This window comes from Hippopotamus amphibius, chromosome 1 (assembly GCF_030028045.1).
Source record: "Hippopotamus amphibius kiboko isolate mHipAmp2 chromosome 1, mHipAmp2.hap2, whole genome shotgun sequence".
NCBI classification, from domain to species: domain Eukaryota; kingdom Metazoa; phylum Chordata; class Mammalia; order Artiodactyla; family Hippopotamidae; genus Hippopotamus; species Hippopotamus amphibius.
This window is the reverse complement of record NC_080186.1, coordinates 11,427,367-11,453,438: the sequence shown is the minus strand read 5'-3', so window position 1 is coordinate 11,453,438 and position 26,072 is coordinate 11,427,367. Positions and strand designations below refer to the sequence as shown.

Below are 26,072 nucleotides of genomic sequence, written 5' to 3'. Positions count from 1 at the left end.
ATGTCCTGGGCAAAACCCAAAGATCTTGGTTAATATAAACCCATCACACCTTCCCAAGTGTCTCACCACCTACCTGGGGATCACTCTCTCCCTAGTGTCTGGCTTAGCTGGGGACTCGTACCAACAGGAGTGGGCTTTAAAATTCCTTAGAAACTCATGGAGTTCTGTCTTGCCCCACCTAACTGAAAGTCTGTTCCAGTTAGCAACAGACTTCCAGACCCATGGGAGGGTTTCAGCAAAGGGCCACAAGGTTCCAAAATCCCACACGAAGACCTTGACTCATAAGCCATAATCAACTCGTGGGAAAAAAGCAGCATCAAGGAAAGAGGTCCTAACAGGGAGACAGGCTTGGGCTCTGGTCCTCCTGGCTCCCTGGCTGAGCAGCCTCAGATTCCTCAGAGGTAAAATGAGGAGCCTGGACTGAGTCCATCTCCTTCTTCTTTGTCCTGATATCAGGAGGACTGCTTTCATCTAGTTCTTGAAGAAGTCTCTGACTTCCCAACAACTAAGAAACCCACCCTACTTGTGCCCCCAGAAACTTCCCTAGTGCTCACCTACTAATCCTATACAGTCCTCAACACACCTCCCACCTCATGAGGGGTGGTCAAGGGTCTAATCAGTCACACAAATGTTAATGAATTAGTCACATGGCTAATATTTAGCTAGAGCTGCCCCTCCAGGGCTCCGAATATCTTAAACCTGTTACAGATCACATGGCTCCAGAAGAGAGGTAAAGGAAGGTGGAAAATTCTGAGGAGAAAAGCCTTTTTCCTGCACCTGTTGGTTCATGGCTCATGGAATAGGGTTCTTGTCATAAAAACCACCTTGGCATGCTTAAGATGCTGAACACGTAGAATCCCGGGCTCTACCAGCAGATACTGGTCCTGTAGGTCTGCGTTAGGGGTGGGGGATCTGTACTTTCCAAGAGCACTGATGATTCTGCTGCAGGGTCTAGGAGAATCACTTGGGTATCAGCCTGCCAATGGGGGAGGGCAGTCCAGGGCACCTGGACCTGCGACAGATGCACAATTTTCTCCCACCTGCATAACATGGGGTATGGCTCAACTGCTCCCTGAGGCCTGATGTTGCTTTGCGGGTTGATGCTCAAGCCTGATACAGAGAGCCTCAGGTTCAAATTTGGCATCTGTTAACAAAACGAACTAACTTTTGGCAGGACTTACCAAGAGTTAAAAAGAGTGATGACTCAAAGGACTAAAACCAGGAATGAAAGGGGATAATTTTACATAAATAAGAGGGATTACAAGGAAATGATTATATGATCAATTGTATGCTAAAGAATTAGCTAACCTGGATGAAATAGACAAATTCTTAGAAAGATATGAACTATACACACTACTATATATAAAATAGCTAACCAACAAGGACTTACTGTATACCACAGGGAACTATACTCAGTACTTTGTAATAACCTATAAGGGAAAAGAATCTAAAAAATTATATATATATTATATATATATAAATGAATCACTGTGGTGTATTCATTCACTGAAACTAACATGATATTGTAAATCAACTATACTTCAATTTAAAAAAATTTTTAAAGTAAGATCCTAAAAAAAAAAAAAAAGATATAAACTACTGAAATTGACTCAAGAAGAAATAGAAACTCTAAATAGACCTACAATGAGTAGGGAGATTGGATTAGTAATAATTAAAACAAAAACAACAACAAAAAAAAACAATTACCACTAAGAAAAGCCTAGGACCAGATGGCTTTACTGGTGAATTCTACCAAAATGTTTAAAGAATAATGAACACCAATCCTTCTAAAAACCAGAAGAGGAGGGAAAACTTCCCAACTCATTCTATGAGGCCAATATTACTTTGATACCAAAACCAGACAAAAATATCACAAGAAAACTACAGAACAATATCCCTTGTAAATACGGATGCAAAATTCCTCAACAAAATACTGGCAAACCTAATCCAGCACATATACAAAGATTACACACCACGACCAACTGGGATTTATCTTAGGAATGCAAGGTCGGTTCAACATCTGCAAATCAATCAACACAATATACCATATTAATAGAACAAAGGACAAATCTGGGCTCTGACATTTACTAGCTGTGCGACATCCGGCAAGCACCTTGGCCCCTTCAATTTTCTCCATCTATAAAGGAGGGACAGTAAAACTGATTTCTTAGCATTGTCACAAGGATGGAATTATTGCCCATAGCACGTGCTCAATAAATGGTCATCTAACCCTAACTGCAATCATCTTAAGGAGAGAGTCCACCGGGAGGGGCCTAGTTCAATCTGCTCAGGTGTTTATTCTCTGGTCACTTTTCAGATGAGGAGATGAGGGTAGGTGGGCTGACAGGGGCTGCTCACCTGGATGGTAAGCATCACAGAGATGTCCATCCCTGTCTCCAAACCTTTGTCCTCATAATGAGTCCTGCCTGGAGTGGCCATCTCAGTCTCTTAGGCCAGTGTGAATCTGCCCCAGCTCAACCCCACCCTCACATGGCCTTCCTCATACACGCTGGTCACTCTAACTGCCCAGTTTAACCACATGTTTTATTCAAAACCTGACTCCTCCTCTACCTCTTTCTAATCTATGACGATCAGGCTAAAGCACCTTGCTTCTCTGAGCCTCAGTTTCCTGGTGTGTAAAAGGAGACCGGGGTGTTGCAAAGGACCAGGTGGGACCCAGGAAGGGAGGGGCCAGGATAGGAAGTCAGGACCATCCACTTCCAAAGCCGCGCGCTGCAGCCGGCGGCCCACACTCACTTGGCTGGGTGGAAGATGGCGCTCATCTCCTCCGCCAGGTGCCTCCGGAGGATGTGCTTCCCGCTGGGGATGCCCAGGGCGGTGGCCATGGCCTCAGCATTGAACGTGGGCTCCAGCACCAGCACTGCACCGTGGATGCCACTGTTGGTCAGGTTGTCTGCGTACTCCTGAGGGCAAGGCACGAGGCTGGTGAGCCTTGGGAGGCCACCCTGCTGGCCTGAGGGGGCCCCACCTCCAGTGGGGATATATGCCCCCAACAGCAAGGGCTTGACCCCCTGGGGACCAGTTCATTTAATACTGAGAGAGAACCCCACCCTCACTCTTTCAGGGCCACGAGAGCAGCGACCAGACTATTTTGTCACTGACATACGCCAGACCTAGGCAGGCAGCCCATAAATGCTTGTCGGGGGAGAAAATAGCTGTGGATTCAACCCCACACTGGCTTCAGAGAGTGAGAATGGCTCAGCATCCCCACCCCCCCATAAGATGGGGTGCTGCTTGGGGGGCAGGTTGGGGAGTAGTTCCTTCCTCTTGAGGGACAAGAGGCAGGTTATTCTTGCCAGCCTGGGCAAAACGATGCCCCAGCCCACACAAAAATGGATATTGAATTTGCACACAGACGTGCATTGGGATTTGCTTAAGAGTCACCTCCACCCCTGCCATCACCCCTCACCTTCAGGTCAATATCTCGCACCCACTTGAGCACCCGTTGGTTGGTCCAGACCACGGGGTCTATGTTCTGCGTCTCGCAGCGGGCCCGGCGCTCCTGGAGGGCCTGTGGGGAAGGACAGTGGGTCAGCTGGGGGGGATGCAGGGGCACGCTGGGGTCACACGGGGAGTGAGGGTCCGAGGTGCTGGCAGGGATCTCAGCATGCCGATGCGAGGGGTCCTGGCCAGGCCATCCACAGCTGCTCTAGCCACATCAGTCCTTCCATTCTGGGAAATGGGGAGAAGCCCACTTCTGGGGGTGAAGGAGCCTGGAGTCTGCCTGCGTCTGGAGTGTGGGGCCAGGTGTGGCCCATGGTGACTGCCTAGTTTGTGTATCCCAGACCCCTGCTCACCTGACTTGGAGTAGGGGCTCAATTCGTGTTTGTTGAGCGGTACCCAATAATGATACATTTCTTGGGCCAAGTCTCCCTGGGGTCCACCCAGCCTCTGGGAACAGTGACTGTCCCTCTGATACAAAAGCTCCCCCATGGCAACCAGCAGGGTCAGTCCGGAGTGCCTTCAGAAGCCTCCTTGGGGACAAAGGGGTCCTGGGCATGTGGTGGACAGACCTCCAAGGCTCCCTGGATTCCTCCAGCGTGCCCTGACCAGCCCCTAAGTCCCCGTGCCTGTTTCCAAACTTCACCACGATGATCTTCCCACTTGTCACCTCTTGTACCAGACTGGGGCTCCCTGGGGGCAGGGCCTGTGTCCTCATCGCTTCCTGTGCCCAGGGCTCTACACTGGGTGTTTGCAAAGACCATGAAGCCCCCTCTTCTGTCCCTCTCCTCCTGACCCTGAGCTGCTTGTGCTCTGACAGTGCTCCAAGAAGAGTAAGGCAGGGACTCCCTAGGTGGCGCAGTGGTTAAGAATCTGCCTGCCAATGCAGGGGACACGGGTTTGAGCCCTGCTCCAGGAAGATCCTACATGCCGCGGAGAAACTAAGCCCGTGTGCCACAACTATTGAGCCTGTGCTCTAGAGCCCGTGAGTCACAACTACTGAGCCCACGTGCCGCAACTACTGAGGTCTGCGCGCCTAGAGCCTGTGCTCCGCAACAAGAGAAGCCACCAAAATGAGGAACCCATGCACCACAACAAAGAATAGCCCTCGCTTGCCACAACTAGAGAAAGCTCGTGCACGGCAACAAAGACCCAACACAGCCAATAAATAAATTAATTAATTAAAAAAAGAAGAAGAGTAAGGCATCTGCACTCAGCCCGATGGAACCCAGCAGCCCCAGGCCCTTGCTTTGGGGGAATACTTGGGGAGATGTGCTGGTAGGCCTTGGGGGAGCTGAAGCAGATGCCCTTGGGCTCTCTGGCTTGGCAGTGTTCAGAACAAGGGGCGCTCAGAGTCAAACTCTACACGCCCCGCAGTCCCCTGGTTACCTGTTTGCATCTCCATTCACTCCCTTACCTCAAACACAGCATGTGAACCACACAGGACTCTCAGCCCTTCTGCTGCCACGAATCTGTCCTCTGGGAACTTAGTCTATGCTGTTCCCTCTCTGGGTTGCTTTTCCTTTCATACCTTCTATTGATTGATCCCTGGAATTCCTCCTTCAGGTATCAGTTTAGCTGTCACTATCTCTGGGAAGGCTTCTCTGATCCCTCTGGAAGCTTCTCCTCTGGGGTTTCATAAAACCCTGGGCTTCCGTCATTGAGACAACCTTCCATGATGTTGTGACCACCAGCTTCCCTGTGGTTCCCCCTGATAAGCAGTGAGTTCTCAGAGGATGAGTGTTTCCTGTTTCCCCTGAATTGAGCACAGGGTCTGGCCCATCCCCAGTAAGCAGCTGTTGAAAGGAGGGAGGGAGAGAGGTAGGGATGGATGCATGGATGGATGGACAGGTAGATGGACGGATGCATGGATGGAGGGATGGTTGGAGGGATGGGTGGACAGATGAGCAGATGGCTGGGTGGACAGTGGATGCAGAGGCGAAAGCAGGGCTGTGGAAAGTGCACCCCACAGCTTCATCCTGGGTCTCACCTCCCTGCTGAAGTTCACTTGGTACAGCAGCTCGATCCCCAGCAGGATGCTGACCTGGTGGAACTTCTTTGACACATTCAAGTGCTTCTCCAGGTCCCGCTTCATCAGGGAGTTCAGCATCCGCCCATCGACCAGATGGTTTTGGAAGGCCTGGGAGTACTGGGACAGGCCGATGTCATTCAGCCAGGCCTTGGCCACCCAGTGATGGTCCAGGTCAGCGGCTTTGGACAGGCTGGTGAGGAGAGACACAGCCAGAGAGTGGGGTGGGTGGGGAAAGGTGGCAGAAACAGAGGGACAGGAAGAAATGGGGCAGAGACGAGCAGAGATGAAGAAGGAAAAGCAAAACAACGCGGGGAGGGGAGGACACAGACATAGAAGTGAACAGGGATGGAGTGGAGAGACAGAGAGGGAGAGAGAGGGCAGAGATGGGGAGAGGTGAATGGAGGGGAGAGAGAGAGAAGGAGACAGGGAAAGACATAGGGAGAGAGGGACAGAGACACAGAGAGAGACAGAGAGACAGAAACAAAGGGGGAGACAGAGGCACAGAGGAGAGAGACAGAGAGACATAGAGAGACACAGAGGGACAGAGACAGAGAGAGAGACAGAAACAGAGCGAGCCCCAAAGAACAAAAAACAGATCAACACACAGGCAGAGGGAACATGAAGAGACCACATTCACGCACACCGAGAGTGGAAAGAGACAATGACAGAGACACAGGGACGTATGGATCAGTAAGCAGCGCCTCTGGGGACCCCGGCACTGCACCCCCACCCCACTCCGCCTGCCCCAGGGGTCTCTACAAAGCCTTGGCCTGCCCCGTCTCTCCTTGGACTTTGCCCAGAGTCACCCAGTGTTACTTCTTGGAGTCAGAAATAAATCCCACGTTTTGCTTATTCCAAGTCCTCTCTCCTCACCATCGTATCTTAGGTTTTCTGTATCCCATACAGAATTCAGCCCAGTGCCACGCGCATGCGCACGTAGTAGGTGCACAACGAATACGTCTCTAATGGATAAACGGGTGATGCCCTCAGCTGTAATCCCCCTGCTCGCCACAGGGTGGCAGCCTCGCAGAAGGAATGAGGACAGCACCGCCCACCTGCGGAGGGACAGCGAGAAATGAACCAAGGGGATGCCGGGCAGGGAGCTCTGCATTGCCCAAGTGGGAGCCTCGGGGGACCACTAAGGGATCCTGATGTGAAAGGGAAATGATGGGCTTACAGAGTGATGCCGCCCTCCTCCCCAGGCCTGGGATCAGGGCCGGCAGAAGGAGTGCCCTCACCCACTCTCCAGCTGGGGTGAGGTGGAGGCTGGGAGGAGAGCACCCTACCTGCCAAGCTGGAACCTGGGTGGAATTTTCAGTCTCACTTGACTCAGCTTCCTCCTTTCTACTCTCCACTGCTCACTCTAGGCTCCGTCCCCTGTTCCCCGCCGCTACCTGGCTGGGGACTTCTTCCTCTGGAGCTTCTCCAGTCCCTTCCCCAGGACGGAGCTAGGACCATGGCTTCTGGACTTCCTTCCTTCATTCCAAGAATGTGTATTGAGCAGCTACTCAGCTCCATGCCTGGGTAGATGCTGCCTTACAACTGGGCACAGCTTCCCTCCTCACTGCTTCCCTTCTCCACCCCTACACTCTCCAGTCTCTGGCTGACCTCCATTTCCAGGGCTCTGGATCACATCTGTAAACAGGAACTCCCAAATTCACATCCCTCCTCGCCTCCCCTCTTCTGAGCCCCAGATTCTAACCGGCTGCCCTCTTGACATCTCCTCCTGCTGTCACGGGCACCTCAAATTTAACAGGCTCCAAATGAAATGCCTGTCCTCTCTCCCAGCTCCCCATCCTCACTTGCCCTACCTCTTCCCTCCCCCACCCCATCCATCTATCAACCACTCTGGTCAGTGTGTCCGTCCCCTTGTCTCCTTTCCTGGGGTCAAACCATGGCCACCTCTGGCATAGATTTCTGCAATCCCCTCCTGACTGCCCCCACCCCACCCCTTTGCCCCTTCCAATCCACTTTCCCCGTGGCTGCCAGATGGCCTTTTAAATACATCCATCAGATCATGTCACACCTCTACTTAAAACTCTTAGAGGAATCTTAAATGCATATTCCTAAGTGAAAGAAGCCAACCTGAAAAGGCTACACACTGTATGATTCCAACTATATGACATTTTGGAAAAGGCAAAAGTACAGAGACAGCAGAAAGATCAGTGGTTTCCAGGGTTTGGGGAGAGGGAGGGATGAATAGGTAGAGCGCAGGGGATTTTTAGGGCAGTGAAACTATTCAGTATGGTACTGTAATGACGGATGCACTCCATTATGCTATGTTTGTCCAAATCCACAGAATGTACAGCACCAAGTGTTACCCAAGAGTAAACTATGGGCTTTGGGTAACAGCCATGTGTCAATGTAGGTTCAACTGAAACAATGTTCCATCTGGTGGGGGATGTTGATAATGGGGAAAGCCGTTTATGGGAAATCTCTGTAGCTTCCCCTCAGTTTTGCTGTGAAACTAAAACTGCTCTAAAAAATAAAGAATTTAAAAATGAGGTATGAGGGAATTCTGCTGGTGATCCAGTGGTTGAGAATCCACCTTCCAATGCAGGGGACTTGGGTTTGATTCCTGGTTGGGAAACTAAGATCCCACGTGCCGCAGGGCAACTAAGCCCACGTGCCGCAGGGCAACTAAGCCCACGTGCCACAACCACGGAGCCCATGCACCGCAATGAAAGATCCCGCCTGCTGCAACTAAGACTCAATGCAGCCAAAAATAAATAATAAATAAAATGTATTTTTTTTTAAAATGACAGAGGAAACTGTTTAAAACAAGCAAAACTGCAAGAATTAATCTTTAGAGGAATGGACTACAAGAAATGGAAAAGGAATTTCTTTGAGAGGAAAGAAAATAATAACCACATGGAAATTTGGACTACACAAAAGAATAAAGGAACTCTAAAACCCAACAACAAAAAGCCAAACAACCACTTCAGAAATAGGCAAAGGACTTGAATAGACATTTCTCCAAAAAAGATATAAGGATGGCCAATAGGCCCATGAAAAGATGCTCAGTATCACTAATCATTAGAGAAATGCAAATTAAAACTAAAATACCACTTCATACCCCTTAGGATGGCCACTATCAAAAAACAAACAAAGAACAGAAAACAAGTGCTGGCAAGGATGTTAAGAAACTGGAACCCTTGTGCAATGTTAGTGATGTGGATGCAGAATGGTACAGATGCTGTGGAAAATAGAATGACGGTTCCTCAGAAAATTAAAAATAGAATTACCATATGATTCAGCAATTCCACTTGTGAGTATATACCCCAAAGTACTGAAATCAGAGCCTTGAAGAGATATTTGTACATCCATGTTCATAGCAGATATTCACAAGAGCTAAAACGTAGAAACAACCCAAGTATTCATTGATGGATGAATAGATAAGCAAAATGGGCTACACACATACAGTGGAATATTACTCAACCTTAAAAAGGAAGGAAATTCTCTCATATGCTACGACACGGAGGACTCTTGAGGACTGAGTGAAATAAGGTAGTCACAAAAAGACAAATACTGTGTGATTCCACTTATATGAGGTACTCAGGGCCATCAAATTCATAGCAAAAGTAGAATGGTGGTTGCCCATGTTCTGGGGGGAGAGGAGAACGGAGAGTTAGTGTTGATGGGGACAGAGTTTTACAAGATGAGAAGAGTTATTGGGAGGCATGGTGGTGATGGTTGCACAACAATGTGAATGTACTTAACACCACTGAACCGTACACTGAAAAATGATTAAGATGGTAAATTTTACGTGTATTTTACGACAATAAAATGTTTTAAAAGACGATGATTGGAAATGGTAGATGATCTTGGTAAATATTTTCCTCATTTGCTAATCTCTTAAAATATAATGACCGGTTTAAAAGAAAAATAATAACAATGTATTATGGCACGTGTGTGTGTGTGTGTGTGTGTGTAGGTGAACAACAGCACAAAGGCAGGAGGAAAAAGCATGTTACACTACACACAAAGTTGCATGATATGCTTTGCAGATAGTGTTAGGCTAAGTCTGTATATTGTAAACTGTAGAGCAATAATTTAAAATAAAACAGAGAAGTAGAGCTCAACACTCAATCAAAAAAAAGTCAGTAAATGAGGGAAAAAGAACAGAATAGGTTTAAATAAAATAAAACAAGGAAGCTCTCCCGTGGTGCCCCTTTGCAAGAATAAAATCTGAAGTCCCTGGAGTGACCTCACAGGGTCTGGGCTCCCCCTCCCACCGGGCTCGGGCTGGGGGTACTTCACAGATGCAGAGTTTTTTGCTCCTCAGGTGGTGGGGGTCCCTGCCTCCCCAGCACCTATTTCTTCCCCCGCCTCCCCCTGCCCAGGCTCTCCCCTCCCCTCCCCTCCCAGGTGTCCGCTCCCACCTGGCAGAGGCTGGCTCTGACTGCTGTCTGAACTTGCCCCCTGACCGGCTGCTCTGCCTCTAGGAGTCAGACTTCACAGCACAGATCACACATGGAACTTTACAAATGAATTATCTGAGAACAGGGACCGTGTTCTCTAGGCTCTGAATCAGCCTGGTGCTGAACGCCTAGCAGACACATCATTGGAAGAAGGACTGAGGGGAGGAAGGTGGGCTCCCGGTTTCGCTTCCCTCCTCCTGCCCCTCAGCCACCCAGCACCACTGGGTCTGTCCCCAAGGGCCAGGGCCTCCCGGCCTCCCTGTCTCCAGGGCTGCTCTCCACCCCACCCTCTTCACCTGCTTAACTCCTGCAAGACTCTGCTGAGATACGGCTCTCCCCAGAGACTTCCGGGACCACCATGCTAGGTCAGGACCCCCCTGGAGCTCAGAGCCTCTGGGGAGTCCTTGTGCTGTCACACTGGGTAATTGCTGCTCGTCTGGCCAGCTGCCCACTGGACCATCACAGCCCCCCTGCCCCCGCCAGAGGGCAGGACCGAGTGTGGCGTATCTACGAACACCCAGGCTCCCCACCTGGCTCAGAGCTAATGCCCAACAGCTTCTGGTTTAGAGTCCAGTGCAAGGAAGACAGCAAGGCCGGGAGAGGGGGGCACTGGCTCTGGGCTTCCCGGAGGCTGCCCAGCAGCCAGCTCCGGAGCTGGAATCTTCTGGCCCAGGACAAGCTCCCTTCTAGGATAAGAAGGTGCCTGGGTGACCCTCTCCAGCCCCATCACTTCAGAGGGACCCTTCCCAGGTCCAGCCGTTGTTGCTCTCTTCCCCGAGGAAGGGGCTGAAGCGCAAGGCCTCTGAATCAGGTGTTGTTGAGCCTTTGATGAGACCAGAAGATTTCTTTCCGTCTGAAGGAAGGGTCAGCTCAGCAAAGCAATGGCGCAACCAGAAGTGGGGTGAGGGGTGGGAGGGGGCACCTTGCTTAACCTACTTGAGAGGCCAATTTATAATCAGCAGGATCCATCTGCCTGCTGATAATTAATGCATTCCTGCCCTTCCAAAGGGTTCTCTTTTCATTAAAGCTGTCCCCATGGGGTCTCAGCTTGGCAACACTTTCCCAGCTGTTGGTGTGAACTACTGTAACTGCCAAAGGTGAATAACACCGTATGCGTTTAAAAGTAATTCAAACATTTTATAAAATTTGACACTGCCCCCTCCCCAGAGTGGGACCAGATAAGATCTTGAAATGTCAGTCTGGGTACAGAATTTCGATGTCATCTGGGTCATTATTCAGCACCAAAAACACGAGGCCACTCTGACTCCATCAGCCTTAGATCAAAGACCTCGCACCTCTGTACCCCAGTTTCCTCTTATGTAAAATGGGGCTACTCCTGCTTGCCTCCTGGACTAAAAGAGATAAGAGAAAGTAAAGCTCTTAGCATAAGGTCTGGGATGCACTCAGTGTTCCAGAAATAATAGCAGCAGGAACTACATCGCTGATGTTTTTCACACAATGGCGACTTGGGAGAGTGGAAAGGGAATTGACTTTGAAGTCAGATCTTTCGTAGCGTGACTTTGTGCCCATTATTTCTCTGGCCTCATTTTCTCCATCTTTAAAATGGGGGTAAGAATGTGTATCCTGCCTTGATGTCATGATGGTCAGTATTTTAGTATGATGTTGTCAGTATTTTAGAGATAAGGGGAGCCAGGCCCAGCGTGGGTAATGTCATGCCCAGAGTCACACAGGATGTGTTCTCAAAGATGACCTCACTGGGGTTCTTACCCTAGAGTTCACAACCCCTCAAAGTTCCATGGGTGGGTCAGAGAGTCCCAGAACGCAAAGTTGTGAAGTTTTGTGTATTTCTTCTGGGGCAAGTTTCAGAAGTTTTTAACAGATTCTCAAAGGGGCCATCATCTTGCAACGTTAAAGAGCCACTATCATAATTTAACCCCCTTTACTTCACAGGTGGAGAAACAAAGTCCCACAGAGGGCAAGGTCACAGGGCAAGTTAGAGACAGGCCAGGATTCAGCAGGGAATGGAGCTGTTAAGTGAAAGCTCCTCCCTGCTCTGGGAGGCCCTGGGTGTCTAATGCCCAGGCAGTGGTTTTTGGAAACAGTCCTGCTTGAGGCTCTCATAAATTTTCAAAATCCGTTCACATCTGGCTGCTGAACTGAATCCATCCCTTTCCAGGCCCTGGGAGGTTCTCAGGGGTCAGCTGGATTTGGGGGGACCTCGGGCCGAGGTCCCACATGTTTGAGAGGTAAGACAGGCAGCCCCACGCTGTTCAAGTAACAAGGGCCACGTTGAGAATGGGTGGGGTGGGAGGGGTTTCTAGCTTGGGTGACCAAGGAGGGTGAGCTTTGGGGGATTGGGGGAAGGTACTGAGTGGGGGACAGTGAGTGTGAGGTGCTTGTGGGACCCTCAGCAGGGGAAGGTCAGCTGGGATGCAAGCTCCTGCCCTCCCCTCCCCTGTCCGCATTCCTCCACCCCTCCCCCACCCCAGCCCCACCGTCTAGCGGGGTCCAGACGTGCTGACAAGGCCCAGGGCCTTCTTGCTTTGCTTGCTGTGAGCTGCTGAGTTTCTGATCCCATCTCATCTCTATTTCCTGCCACCTCGGAATCGCTCTCTGGGACACCTAGGAATTTGCTTTGCCTGTTTCTAAACCAGCCTGCCTTCCTACTCCCAGCCCCCTCTTTTATTTAATCCATAAAGCTGCTTCTGCAAATAATGGCACACACCACCAGGTTTGATTAATTAACTGCACAAAAATGATGGGGAAACCAGTGAAGGAGATAATTATGCAAAACAGAAAGTGTCAGATTTACCAGCTAGTTTTCTTCCCCCTCCCACACGCTGAGGACTTGGGGGAGGGGTCCTTCCCTTTTCCCTGGAGCTGCTTGGTCAGTGAGGGGCTCCCCAAGAAGTCCTGCTCACAAAGGCCAGGAGAGAGGCAGGAGGGGCAGGGTGGCCTCCCTACGGACACACCTGATGGGCAGATGGTCAGCCACTCCCCGGTGCGCTTGCTAATAGATGCCCCCTCTCACCTGGTCCCAAATCAGGCCTATTCCTTTTTCTGCACCTGGAGTGGTAAGAGCTGGTTTGGGGTGGGAGTCAGCAGAACAGACATTTTGGCCAGATTCCCGAGAGCCACTCAGGCTGGCCCACCCTCGGCGACAGAGGAGTTCTGGGGGCACGTGAAGCCCCCTGACTCCCGCACCGGGGAGATCCTTGGGCATTTGGGGCCTCACTGAGTTTGTTCTCCACCTTTCTACGGATGAGGCCAGCCCAGAGTGGGGCTGGGCTGTGCCCGGGCCCCCTGCCCAGTGGCATCCTGGGGACCTAGCACTCCTTAAGCCTGGCCCAGACCACAGCGCCCGCTCCCCCACCTGTGTGACCCCGAGGCGAGGTCTCGGGTGGGCTTTTCTCCCCTCTCCCTGGGCCCCAGGCGCAGGCTCACCTCCGGCCCGCCTCCGCATCGCGATAATCCTCGATGGCCAGCCGGAGCTTGCGCCGGTGCAGGGAGCTGCACACGCCCAGGCCCAGCTCCAGGTCCTCGTCACTCAGGCTCAGCAGCACCTGCGCCCGCCCGGGAGCGGAGGTGGGGACTAAGCGCCGGAAGGGAGGCGTGGGGGCGGGGACCCAAGGCACCCCTCCCCGCAGTCGGAGAACAGCACCGGGAACATCTCTGCTGCCTCCTCGCCTCGGGAGGCGGTGGAATCACCAGCCAGGCTGAAAGGCCCGCTAGTCCAGCCCTGCCTCCCTCCAGCCAGGTAAGGGAAGGTTAGTCCCATTTGAAAGATGAGGGAGCTGAGGCTCAGAAGGGCTATGTGCCTTGCTGGAGAGACACAAAGGTTTGCTGGGGTCACTAGAGCCTGGACCCGGTTCAGCCAGCTCCTCTAACCCCGAGGATGGGATGGGGGAGGGGGCATGCCCACGGAGGCCCCGGGGGTGCCTTACCTTCCCGCTCTTGACGTTCTCCGCGCAGGCCTTGACATACATGGGCATGGCCATGACCACTTCCAGCCAGGTCTGGACGGTACCCGCCTTCCAGTGGGACATGGGCGTGGTCCTGACCAGCTCCACCTGCTGCAGCCGGTCCATCTGCTCCTCGCCCTCGGACAGGCTGAGGCTCTGTCGCGTGGGGCTGCACTGGCTGTCTGAGTCTGCAACACACAAGCACACAGGGCCATGCTGGGGAGTGGGGTGAGGGGTCGCAGGAGGCAGGGACTGGACAGAGTCTGCACCTCTGTAAGGCAGGGGGAGGGCCGGGATGTCTTTCCCCTCATGCGTTTCTTCTTTTCAGAATCAAAATGGCTTTTGTTTTGCTGCCTCTCCCCCAGTACAAAAGTGACCTCTGCCCTCTAAAAGGAAAAGAATTTAAAAAATTAAAATCCAGGTAAGAATAAAAATAAGACAGAGTGAGCATCACCCCCAATCCCACACTACCCAGAGACAGCAGCTGCTAGTGTTTAGTTAAATAGTCTTTGGGATACGCAGATGTCCACGCTTACAGACACGCACAGATCCCCGCGTTCACACGAGGCCTCCCCGTTTTGTAATAAGCTGTTCTCATTTGTGCCACAGAGGGCAGCCTTCCATCTCAGCAGAGATCTGTAATATATTTTTTCAATTAATTTTTATTGGAGTATAGTTGCTTTACAATGTTGTGTTAGCTTCTACTGCACAGAAAAATGAATCAGCCATACATATGCATATATCCCCTCCCTTTTGGATTTCCTGCCCATTTAGGACACCACAATGCATTCAGTAGAGTTCCCTGTGCTACACAGTAGGTTCCCATCAGTTGTCTAGACCTCTGGGACAACATTAAATGAACCAACCTGCAAATTATAGGGGTCCCAGAAGAAGAAGAGATGTAATATCTTTTTTTTTTTTTGGCACACGGGCTTAGTTGCTCTGCGGCATGTGGGATCTTCCTGGAGCTGGGATCAAACCTGTGACCTCTGCATTGGCAGGTGGATTCTTAACCACTGCGCCACCTAGGAAGCCCGAGATGTAATATCTTTTGACTGCCCAGGATTCGTAGAATGAATGCTAGAATCTATTTCACCTGCCGCCTGCTGATGGGCCTGGGGTGTCCCTCATTTTTCACTATTGTAAACAACACAGAGACAGTCATCTTTGGGCAACTGGGTGATTTATATTTTTAGGATAAATGAAGCCCCAGCTCTATTCCTTAACACACCGAAGCCTGTTTCTGAAGTGGTCCTCACAGACAAAAACAGCTATCCGCCAGCATTTTCCAATCCCCATTCCTTATTCCATGGTCGGTTACATCAACACCTGATGAATATACCAAGTTCAGGTGTTGAAGAGTCAACTGGGGGCTCCCCTGGTGGTGCAGTGGTTAAGAATCTGCCTGCCAATGCAGGGGACACGGGTTCGATCCCTGGTCTGGGGAGATCCCACATGCTGCAGAGCAACTAAGCCCGTGCACCACAACTATTGAGCCTGTGCTCTAGAGCCCGTGAGCCACAACTATTAAGCCCATGTGCCACAACTACTGAAGCCCTTCTGCCTAGAGCCTGTGCTCTGCAACAAAAGCCATTGCAATGAGAAGCCCATGCACAGCAATGAGGAGTAGCCCCGCTCTCTGCAACTAAAGAAAGCCTGCACACAGCAACAAAGGCCCAACACAGTCAATAAAAAAAAAAAAAAAGTCAACCAAGAAGGGAAAAGAATCTGTCTTTAAAGCTGGATTAAATGAAAACCCAAACGGGTAAACTCAATACCATGAGAAACGACAAGTGTTAAAAAATAAGCCTGATTTGAAATGACCCTATATTATACTGTATATTATAAATCATTATAACAAGGTAAAAAAATGCATATGCATTGAATCAGGCACCTAGTAAAACAATGGGTATGGAAATACAAAAATGTTATAGTTCCTGAGTTTGGAAGTATGAGGTTATTTCCCCCTTACTATACCACTAGGTATCATCAAAGTTCCATAATAAACATGTATACGTTTATAATGAAAAAAATGGAAAAATTAAAAAAATAGGAAGCAGTATAAATGGTTATGGATGAGAGTTTATCTGAATGAGTGATATTCCATTTGTATGTTGGAATATAGGCAATTAATTTAAAAATCTGTCACAGAATATTTTTGACGTGGGAAAATGTTCACAATCTTTTTCCAAGTGAAAAGCACAGTACAAGATAGCAGCTACAATGTAATCCCAACCACATTAAAAAATACATATATATGATAATATACATAATGTATAACATAATTATATATGTAATATACACATACCGTAATATGTTACACTATATTAGAGGGATAATGTTAAAAGTCTTTATCTCTGGAAAGGGGTGATGGGTAATTGCATGAATGTGTGTGTGTTCACTTGCAAGTGTGCCAGAGTGTTTGTGTGTGTGTGTGTGCGCGCGTATTTTTCTGTTTCCCAAGTTTTCTGCATGGACTATATTATTTTTGAAATCGAAAAAAGCCAAAAACACAGCCTAGAAATTTTACTTTTTCAAGTCACAAAGCACCTTCCCCCAGTTCACTTGCCTCCCTCCACTGAAACGCCTTGGATGACTCTTGAAAAACAGCTGCACCAGTGTGGTGACCATACACTCCTCCCTCATCCCAGCTCCACCGAAATCTTTCTTCCCAACACCTGGGGGCCTCTAACTGCCCAACCAAGAGCACTTCGGGACCCACAGTCACCTGGCCTGGAAGATGCCACTCCTGGTCCAGCGGGGCTCGGGGCAGAGCGACCTAACTCTGGGTGGGCAGAGATGATGCCTCCAGCCTCCGTTTCCACCTCTGCAAGGTGTCACGATGCTGCTCCCTGCCGTCTGCCTCCTCCCCTGGGCTGCTCTCCGGACTCAGTGGCAGTGGGGGTGATGAGGCCTGTCTACACTGGATGGGTAGGGGTGAGAGGTCACTGCAACACCATTATATTTCTCTTTACAGATGGACAGAAGGCGACCCTGCACCCCCAGCCCAGAAAACAACAGATGGCACAGACTCTCTGCAGGTCACCAGTCTGAGCACACGTGTTGCCATGGCACCCAGGAATGCGGAAACAGCAGCTGCGGCTGCAGCCCTGCCTGGGGGCTCCAAGTCCCTGCCTGGTAAGAGAGATAGCTGCCTGGCACAGGCCTCAGCCTAGGCATCCCCTCCTGCTGGAGCCATGCTCCCAAGGGCAGGCTTGGCTGGCAGGGAAGCTTTTCTGGTTGGGTCTTACAGATGTTGACCGCTGGCACCCAAACAGAACTGAGAACCTCTGCCTTATTCCTGGAGTGGAGTCCTGTCTCTGTTACATGTTTCAGGGCAGATGAGAGACCATGTGTGGCTGAATCTGGCTACCCCAAATCCCAAGACACAGCCCATGTTGTCCATTTGAACCAGCCCTGTGGGAAGAGACCAGGCTGTGGAGTTGAAAAGACTTTGGCTTTAGGCTAATTCCTTTACCTCTCGAAGCCTCCGTTTTCCCGTCTATAAAGTGGGAATAATAATAACATCTTCCTCCTAGGTTAACATGACTATTACAGATTCTGAATATGAAGCCATAGTAGGCACTCAGTCAAGGGTGACTATTATTGGTAATAAAGGGCCTCTCTCCCAGGGCTTGGGCTATTTTTTTGGCTACAAACAGAATTTTGCAGTAGTTGCCTCAGTCCTCTTGCATCCCTAGGATGAAAGGTGATTTGAGTTCAGCTCAGGTGCTTAGGGAGGGAACCCAGTCCCACTTGCAGTGGGACTGGGCAGAAGTTCATCATCCTGGTTAGACTCCGGCCTGGTCCAGGTGGGAGGGGCGGGGCTGTCTGTGAGGGCAGGGGGGAATTTGTGGATTCTGTGCCAAGGTGGGCAGCTGGGGGTGTGTTTGCAGTGCTCAGCTGTGTGTCCCCAGTAAGGGAGACCAAGGGGCATGAGAAGGGGAAAGACCGGAGAGAGAGAGAATGAAAAAGAGACTCAAAGAGCAAACCTTCAGGAAAGAAATAGTGCCACGGAGACACAGAGACAAGAGAAACAGGAAGAGGAGGAAACTGAGTAGAGAGAGAATGACAGACAAGTGGACAAAGGAAAAAAGCAAACTCCCGACAGGTGTGTGTGTACCCACTCGTGAGTGTGTTTTCCTGAGCTTGCTGTGTCTTCGTGAGTGTGTGCAGGTTATTCTGTAACTAACAGGCCTGGGGGTGGGTAGCTGGCTTTCCAATTCATGTTATTTATAGTACAGGCTCGAGGAATGCCAGAGGCCAAGCTGGGTTCACAGGAGCAAGCCACACATTTTGGTTTCTGAGAAAAGACAGCTATTCACCAGCCCAGCTCTTTCACCCCCACTCCCTGCCCCCTGAGGACTGAAAGGCAAGGAGGAGATGCTGCCGAAGGATGGAGGGTGGGGGGGTGTCTTTGTGGCCGTAAACCATTAATTAAAGGCAATTTCCAAAATGTAAGCATGATGGTGCCAGATTTTATGTCTGGGATTCCATCAATCCTGGCTTTTATTTCCCTTCTGTCTCAGCCCTGAGAGAGGGTATAACTCACATTTATAGCCAGGCGCTTGGCAGAGGCGGTGGAGTTCGAGGGGCTGGCTGAGCCCCTGGCAGAGTCCGAGGAGGTGCCACCAACAGGCAGCCACTCTGGATCCTTCCGGACACTGGGAGGACTGTGGTGGTTCTGGAAGGAGAGGGTCTCATCCTCCTGACCACCCCCGACACACACACGCACCGCAGAACCTCAGCAAGTAGACATCGAAGTCTCCCCCAGACTGGGCCTACAGAGGCAGAGTGTTACCTACCACAGGGGTTGGCAAACGGCAGCCCAAGGGCCCAATCCAGCCCTCTACCTGTTTCCCTAAATAAAATGTAATTGGGACACAGCCACACGCATTTGTTTATACATTGTCTAAGGCTGCATTCCTGTTACAATAGCAGAGCTGAGTAGTTGTGACAGATCAGTCCAGAAAAGCCTAAAATATTTACTATCTGGCCTGTTACAGAAAATCCTTTACAGAAACCCTGAGGTTCTGAGGTTGGCAATGGACTGTGAGAGACCTGGATTTGAAGCTCAGCTCTGCCGCTTACCAGCCGGTGATCCTGGGGAAGCGTTTTAAGTTTTCTCAGCCTCGATTTCCCCATCTGTGAAATGGGGTGATAATACTGCTACTCTCACAAGTCTATGTGGGGACTAAAGGAGATGATGTGGACAAAGTGCTCAGCCTGGTGTCTGGCATACAGTGGGCACTCAGTGACTGTGCGGGGGCCTCTGTCCTCTGCAGGCTCATGTCTCTTGCAGTCTAGACCTGCTCTGTCCAGTGTAGTAGCCACAGGCCACGTGTGGCCATTGCGCACTCGCGGTGTTGGCCAGTCCACATTGAGAAGTGCCAACGGTATAAAAAACACCCTGGATTTTGAAGACTTCATACCAAAAACATGTAAAACGTCTCAATAATTTTTGTATTGATCACATTCAGGTGATAATATCTTGGGCATATTGAGTTAAATAAAATACATGACTAAGACTCATTTCACCTGTTTCATTTTACTTTTTAATGCACCTACCAGAAAATCTAAAACCACATGTGTGGTTCACTTTATATTTTTACTGGGCACAGTTGGAGGGAAGATTTTTGTTCGTTTGTTTTCTCATTCCATTTTACCCCCTCTGTTGGTTTGGCAGTTAAGCACCCTATTTCTCTGTCTGTGGTTCTGTAGTTTTTGAAGTGTGGTCCCTGGGCCAGTAGTGGCAGCAACACCTGGGAACTTTTTAGAAATGAAAATTCTAGGAGCCCACCCCAGATCTCCTGGAACAGAAACTCTGGGGGCAGGGGTCAGCTATCTGTGTTTTAACAGGCTCCCAGGAGATTCTGATGTATGCTGAAGTTCTAGAACCTTCTAATGGGTACTCTTGAAGACTTACTGTGCATATTTAACTTAACAAAACCTAGGGTTGGTCAATAGCTTAATATACCCTCTCCTAAATAGTAAGAATTATTTAAAACACATTAATTCTGATCACTCTTCCTGACTTACACTCTACCATGTCCAGTGTTTTAATTACATCCTTAAAAAACAAACCCATAATTTAGACATTGTCATCATGATTATTTTTATACTGGGAATATTTGCTTAAAATAGTTGGCCTACATGTTTACTAATTTCTTTGTTCATCATTTCTTCTGTGTCTCAGACCTCACTTCTAGGATAACTTTTCTTATTCCTGAAGAACATCATTTAAAAGCTCCTCCATAGAGAGGATTTTTGTGGTAAGCTCTTATGACTTTTGTTTATCTGAAAAAAGTCTATGTTACCCTTGTTTTTAAAGAGTTTTGCTGGGTACACAGTTTTAGGTTGATAGTTTTTTTTCTCTTTGCACTTGGAAGACATTGCTCCACTATTTATGTCTCCTTTTCGCTGAAGAGAAGTCAGCTCTAGTCCGATCGTTCTTTTGTTAGCTACTCTTCAGAGTTTTTCTTTGTCTTTGGTGTTCCGTTTCATTATAATATGGCTAGAGGTGGATTTCTTTTTATTTAACCTGATTGATAGAAATTGTGCTTCCTGCATCTGTGGGTTCATTTTTGGAATATTCTCAACCATTACCTCTTAAAATATTACCTCTTCTCCATTCTCTGTTTGCTCTCCTGCTGGGATTTGGCTTTCTTCTCTATCTTATAACCTAGTGCTGTCCAACAAAACTTTCTGTGATAATGGAAATGTTGTGTACAGGCACACCTTGTTTCACTGCACTTCATTTTATTGTACTTTGCAGATACTGAATTTTTTTGGAGGGGGTTGTGTTGGGTCTTTGTGCTGCATGTGGGCTTTCTCAAGCTGTGGCAAGCGGGGGCTACTCTTTGTTGTGGTGTGTGGGCTTCTCATTGTGGTGGCTTCTCTTATTGCAGAGCAAGGGCTCTAGGGACTTGGACTTCAGTACGTGGGCTCAGTAGTTGCGACACTCAGGCCCTAGAGGGCATGGGCTTCAGTAGTTGCGGTGGCTGGGCTGGGTAGTTGTGGTGCGTGGGCTTAGTTGCTCCGTGACATGTGAGACGTTCCCAGATCAGGGATCAAATCCGTGTCCCCTGCATTGGCAGGCGAATTCTTAACCATTGCACCACTAGGGAAGTCCCCAGATGCTGATTTTTCACAAATTGAAGGTTTGTGGTAACCTTGCATCAAGCAAGTCTGTCAGCACCATTTTTCCTACAGTGTTTGCTCACTTCATGTCTCTGTGTCAGATTTTGGCAGTTCTAGTAATATTCCACATGTTTTCATTATTACAGTTGTTATGGTGATCTGTGATCTTTGTTACTATTGCAAAAAGATTACCACTTGCTGAAGGCTTAGATGATGGTTAACATTTTATAGCTATAAAGTATTTTTAAATCAAGGTAGTACACTGTTTTTTTTAGACTTAATGCTGTTGCACACTCAATAGAGTACAGTACAGTGCAAACATAACTTTTATATGCATTGGGAAACAAAAAAATTCATGTGACATCACTTTACTGCGGTGGTCTGGAACCCAACCCATGATATCTTTGAGGTCTGCCTACAATATACACTGTCCAACATGACAGTTGTTAGCCATTTGTGACTATGAGCACTTAAAATGTGGCTAGTGCAACTGAGGAACTGTGTTATAAATTTAATTTAAATTGATTCAAATATAAGTTTACATGGCCATATGTGGCTAGTGGCTATCGTAGTGGACCAGAAAGCTCTGATTTCTCCTTCATGATTTTCATCAGCTTCTCTCTCTGTATTGCATTCTGAGTAATTTCCTTAGATTTGTTTTCCATTTTTAATATTCTCTCTTCAGCTATTTAGTCTGCCGTTTAACCCATCCTTTTTTTTTTTTAATGTTACCAACTATATATATATATATTTTGTAATTTTTAAAATTTCTGTTTGGTGCTTTTTCAAGTTTGCCTGGTCTTTCCAGATAGTCTCTTGTTTGTTCAGGTCTATGATTTCTTAGATTTCCTTAAATATCCTTAAATATTTAACCTTAAGTTTCCTTAAATATTGCATACATATTACTTTGTAATTGGTATTGATAATCACTGTATCTGAAAGGGTTTGGAGGGTCCAAATTTTCTACTGACTCTCATGCATGCTGAACTCATATTTGATCTTATGGAATCTCTAGGTTCTAAATCTTACAGGAATCTCTAGGTTCTAATAGATGCTTTCCTACAGAAGGGTGGACATTGCTTCTGCTGGGGTGGGGAGGAGATAGGGAGTGGGGATGATACCTGAGAGTGGGGACCACTTCACCCCCTGTCAGAGAGGCCGTGGGAGAATGAGGGAGTCACAGGTGTTGATGCTTCACTTTGCCACACCCAAGGTTTACTCCCCTGTCACTGGTCCTGATGTCAGCATCTGTCCCCAGGACAAACTCCAGTTTTGCATTTGGTTGTCACTCACTGCTCCTTACCTGGTATTAGCTCATAGCCTTTTGTTTTTGGATGGAAGTGCCTTGGGAGTTTCCCTTACTTTTGATGAGGCCAGTGATGTATTGAAAAGTATATTTTGTTTCAGATGTAGTGGTTTTGGAGCGGGAGGTCCTTCATAGTCTGCCTTCCTCCATACTGCCCTGAGTGGACACGCCTCTTGCTATGTGCACTGTCCACCCAGTACTCTTCATGTTCTGCTGGCACTGCCATGCATGGTTCTGTCCACCTGTCCTGCCCAAAGGGAAGCCCTAAGTCAGCGGCCAAATCTATCTATCTCTTTATTACCCAGGCCTGGTTCAGGGTGATACTTAATGTCATTAGTGGTGGTAAAAGCCCAAGTTATGGGAAAAGAATGGACAATACCATTTTGTTTTGTTTTTAAATTGAATCTGCCCAGGGACCTCTTCTGCTCAACACCCTTCACTGGCTCCCTGGATAAAACTCAAGTTCCTTACACGACAAGGCTCTGTGTGGCCCAGCCCTGATGACTTTGCCAGCTTCTCCTCGGTCTCTCACCCCTTCCCTGGGCTTCTTAGGACTGCTCCCCCAGTGCTCCCGCCTCTCCTAACCCCCATCTCCAACAAGCTGTGCCTGCTCCCTTCTCCACCTGAAAGGTGGTCTGCTGCTGTCTTCTCTGCCTGAACTCCTATGAAGACTTCAGGGCTCTGTTTAAGTGTCGCCTCTTCCAGGGACCCCTTCTCTGGTCACCTAGCATAGTCCAGTCACCCCCTACACCCCGTAACACACACCCCTTCCTGGCCCTCAAACCACACTCACTCACACAAGCTCTCATTCCAGGCACCAAGCCTGCACTTATCACAGCGGACGTTAACTAACAGCTGTGCAATTTTTTGATACGTATCTGGCTTCCCAGTAGATGTCAGCTCCAGGAGGGCAGGAGCCGGGCCTAGTCTGCTCCCTGGTTATCCCTGGTACCTAGCAAGGGGCCACACCAGTGGTGTGCTAGTAAATGTTTAACAACCAGCTCTTGTATTTTTTAAAAAGCACTTGAAAAACAAAAAAAAAGCACTTGGTTTATAGCATTTGTTTGCCTATTTCTGTAGTGTAAATATGCCCACTGTGGCCAATTTCAGTTGCCAGTGTGATGCCACTGGACGTGGGGTTGGAAATGAGTTTGTGAGCCTGTATGAGCTCTGGCCCACTGCTGCCTGGAACAGAAGGAGCTCCGTACATCTTGGTTAAAAGAAGGCAGGCAGGACGGGAGGTGAGGAGGTGGGGAGCAGGCCTCCCTCTCCGACTCACCTTCTGCCAGCCCCACCTGCTTTAGGCCACCTCAAGATGCTTGTTGTTCCTCAAATGTACACATGGTCTCAGGGTCTCTCGACCTTGGCACTACCAAATGACATTTGGGACTGGACCATTCTTTGTCACGGGGGCTGTCCTGTCTTTAGCAGCATCCCTGGCCTCCGCCCACTAGAGGCCAGTGAGCACACAGTGTGGCTGCTCCCAGTGCCCCCACCCTTCGGCCCTGGGCCCCTCCGTCCTCAGACCAGCGCTGTTCAGGCAGCCAACTCCGGTCAAAACTCCCTGCCCTTGGATGGTGGCAGGGGAGCCCCTGTCAGCACTTTTCAAGCCAAAAGCTGAATTCTCATTTTTTTAAAACACTGCATTATGATGTGAAAAAGTAACGTTTTATGGCCTGGTAACTGCTGCTGCGTTGGAGGGAGATGCTTTGCTTGAGTCCTCGGTCACAACTCAAGTGAAATACTAGGTGCAAAGACAGGCCCTCTGAGCCTGTGCAATGGAACCACACAGTGCGGTCTAAACAGAATCAAGTCACTAACTGTGCAGCTGTGGGGGCGACAGCAGGACCCTGGGTGGGCCACCACCAACCCGCAACCCCCCAACCCCAGAGCCAAGCGGGCCTTTGGAGGCCCTGAGCTAAAAACTGATGGTACTTCCACCCCACATGTCCCTTCACTAAACCATGAGGTACCCAGCAAAATCCCACAGAGCTCTGCTCTCACCAGTGACGACTACGTAACGCTTAAAACAAAATCCAAACCAAAATTCCATATACTTCCTTTTCCCCTCATTTGTGGCCCTGCTGCCTGGCAAGGGCCTAAACTGTGCTCACTGTGTCTGTCCCCGGCCCGACAGGCCCCCTGCCCCCAGCCTCAGAGGACACCTTCCTCTAGCCACGCTTCCTGCCAGCACCTCCTCCCCGCACCCTGAGAATTTTCTGAGACAGCAGGGAGTTGACTTCATGGAGTTAACCAGCCTCCACCCTGCTCTGTACTCATTTCCCAGGTATATGCTTGGGAAGTATTTCCTAATTTTACAGATATTGGAGGAAGATGCTCAGGAGAGGTCCAGGGAAGGCAAACATACTATGATGCAATGACAACTTCCATATGCTTTAAATAACATGTATCGAAACTTTCCTTTTTCCTCCTTGCTAACTTGTAATGCTGAATAGTGCCCACATTTGGGAGCAAAGTCCTTTTTAGAGTCTAACTTGTAACTGATGTCTCCTCCCTTTTTTGCCTCCACCAGGAAAGTATTCCATCTGGCTGCGGCCCTCTGCGGGTATTCCCACAGCTAATCCTCTTTTGCTACCTGCTTTCCTGGCCAACTTTTCTTTTGGCGGGTGGGCCTGAAAGGTGAATTCTGTGAAAAGTGAAGGGGCTCTTTAAGCAGACAGAGGCCCTGGGCAGGAGGAGGATTGGTCTCCACGTGCCCAGGTAGGGATGGTGCAAGTTTGCATCTGTGCACTTCTTGGATGCAAAGCTGGGGACGATGGATAGCTGTGGGGTCTGAGGACCCCTAATGGACCTGCAGTCCCACCTCTTCTCTTCATCAACCCTCCCAGCTCCCTACAGGCCTCAGGACATCACTGCTCAGCCTGTTTCCACGAGCCATGTGGACTGTGGTCATTGTGTTGGCCGTGAGACCCCGTCCATTTGCTCACTGGGACAGGGGACCACCGATGAGTCAGACCCATGAACCTCTGGCTTGGGCGTGGCATTTGGAGACGACGCCTCTTTGGGTTTATCCTCATTGAATAATGCACCCGTCCAACCTCCCACCACCTCAAAATGCCTCGCAATTGCCTCCTGGAAATTTCCTGCACTGGAGTGAGCGACTTTATTTCTTGCCCCAAGGCTGATAGGAACAGCAAAGATGTTTAAGGGCAGTATTTGTTTAATTTCCTCCAAAATGTAGAGAGCTTTGGTGAGGCTCGTGCTGGGGGCCTTCTTGCAACCTAGATGCTATAGGAAATGTCAGGGAGAAAACCGGTGCTAGTTTGGTGGTGAAGGGAAGAGACGGGACTGCAGGTCCATGGCTGTTTGTCATGCATCCTGAAACACGATTCCTGGTGGTGTCTGTAGCCAGAGCTGGTAGCCACCGTGCTCACTGCGGACTGACACCCCTCCCAAACCCATTGATATGTTTAGCCAGAGCCTCAGCACAAGGCAAACTATCCTAGGAAGTTTTCACCCATTTTGGGAAATCAGCCTCTCCCCGCTTTTAGGTGACCTCCTTTAACTGCGACACCCCTTCTCTGCCTCCCTCCAGGACTAGCTTGTTCTAATGGCTCATGGTTTTATCAGCTTCTGCCTGGAAAGTGGTGTAGCGCAATAGTCTGCTGGACCCCAATTCTTAGCCTTGTTCCTTGTCTCCTTGGGCTATTTATGTTGCCCCCTGGGGCCTCAGTTTCCTCATCTGTAAGGCTGAGACAATAACACCCACTTCATATGATTTTGATGGGGACTATGTTAGAATGATTTGTGCCATCTCACCTCTTACA

At 49.2% G+C, this 26,072-nt stretch overlaps 1 protein-coding gene across 4 annotated transcripts in view; it reads right to left on the bottom strand.

Annotated features, from left to right (window-relative positions):
* The window catches only part of KAZN (kazrin, periplakin interacting protein), a 169,609-nt gene that overhangs the window by 10,616 nt on the left and 132,921 nt on the right, over nucleotides 1–26,072 (bottom strand). For 3 of the 4 annotated variants that reach the window (XM_057696929.1, XM_057696937.1, XM_057696945.1), the window contains 5 exons: nucleotides 13,821–14,026; nucleotides 13,321–13,439; nucleotides 5,453–5,684; nucleotides 3,431–3,532; nucleotides 2,758–2,924 (listed from right to left, as the gene is read on the bottom strand). In XM_057696929.1, the coding sequence (XP_057552912.1) occupies nucleotides 2,758–2,924; nucleotides 3,431–3,532; nucleotides 5,453–5,684; nucleotides 13,321–13,439; nucleotides 13,821–14,026 (826 nt within the window). Of the gene's footprint in view, nucleotides 1–2,757; nucleotides 2,925–3,430; nucleotides 3,533–5,452; nucleotides 5,685–13,320; nucleotides 13,440–13,820; nucleotides 14,027–26,072 lie in introns of those variants that run through there. The other variant, XR_009047708.1, reaches the window with a different exon arrangement.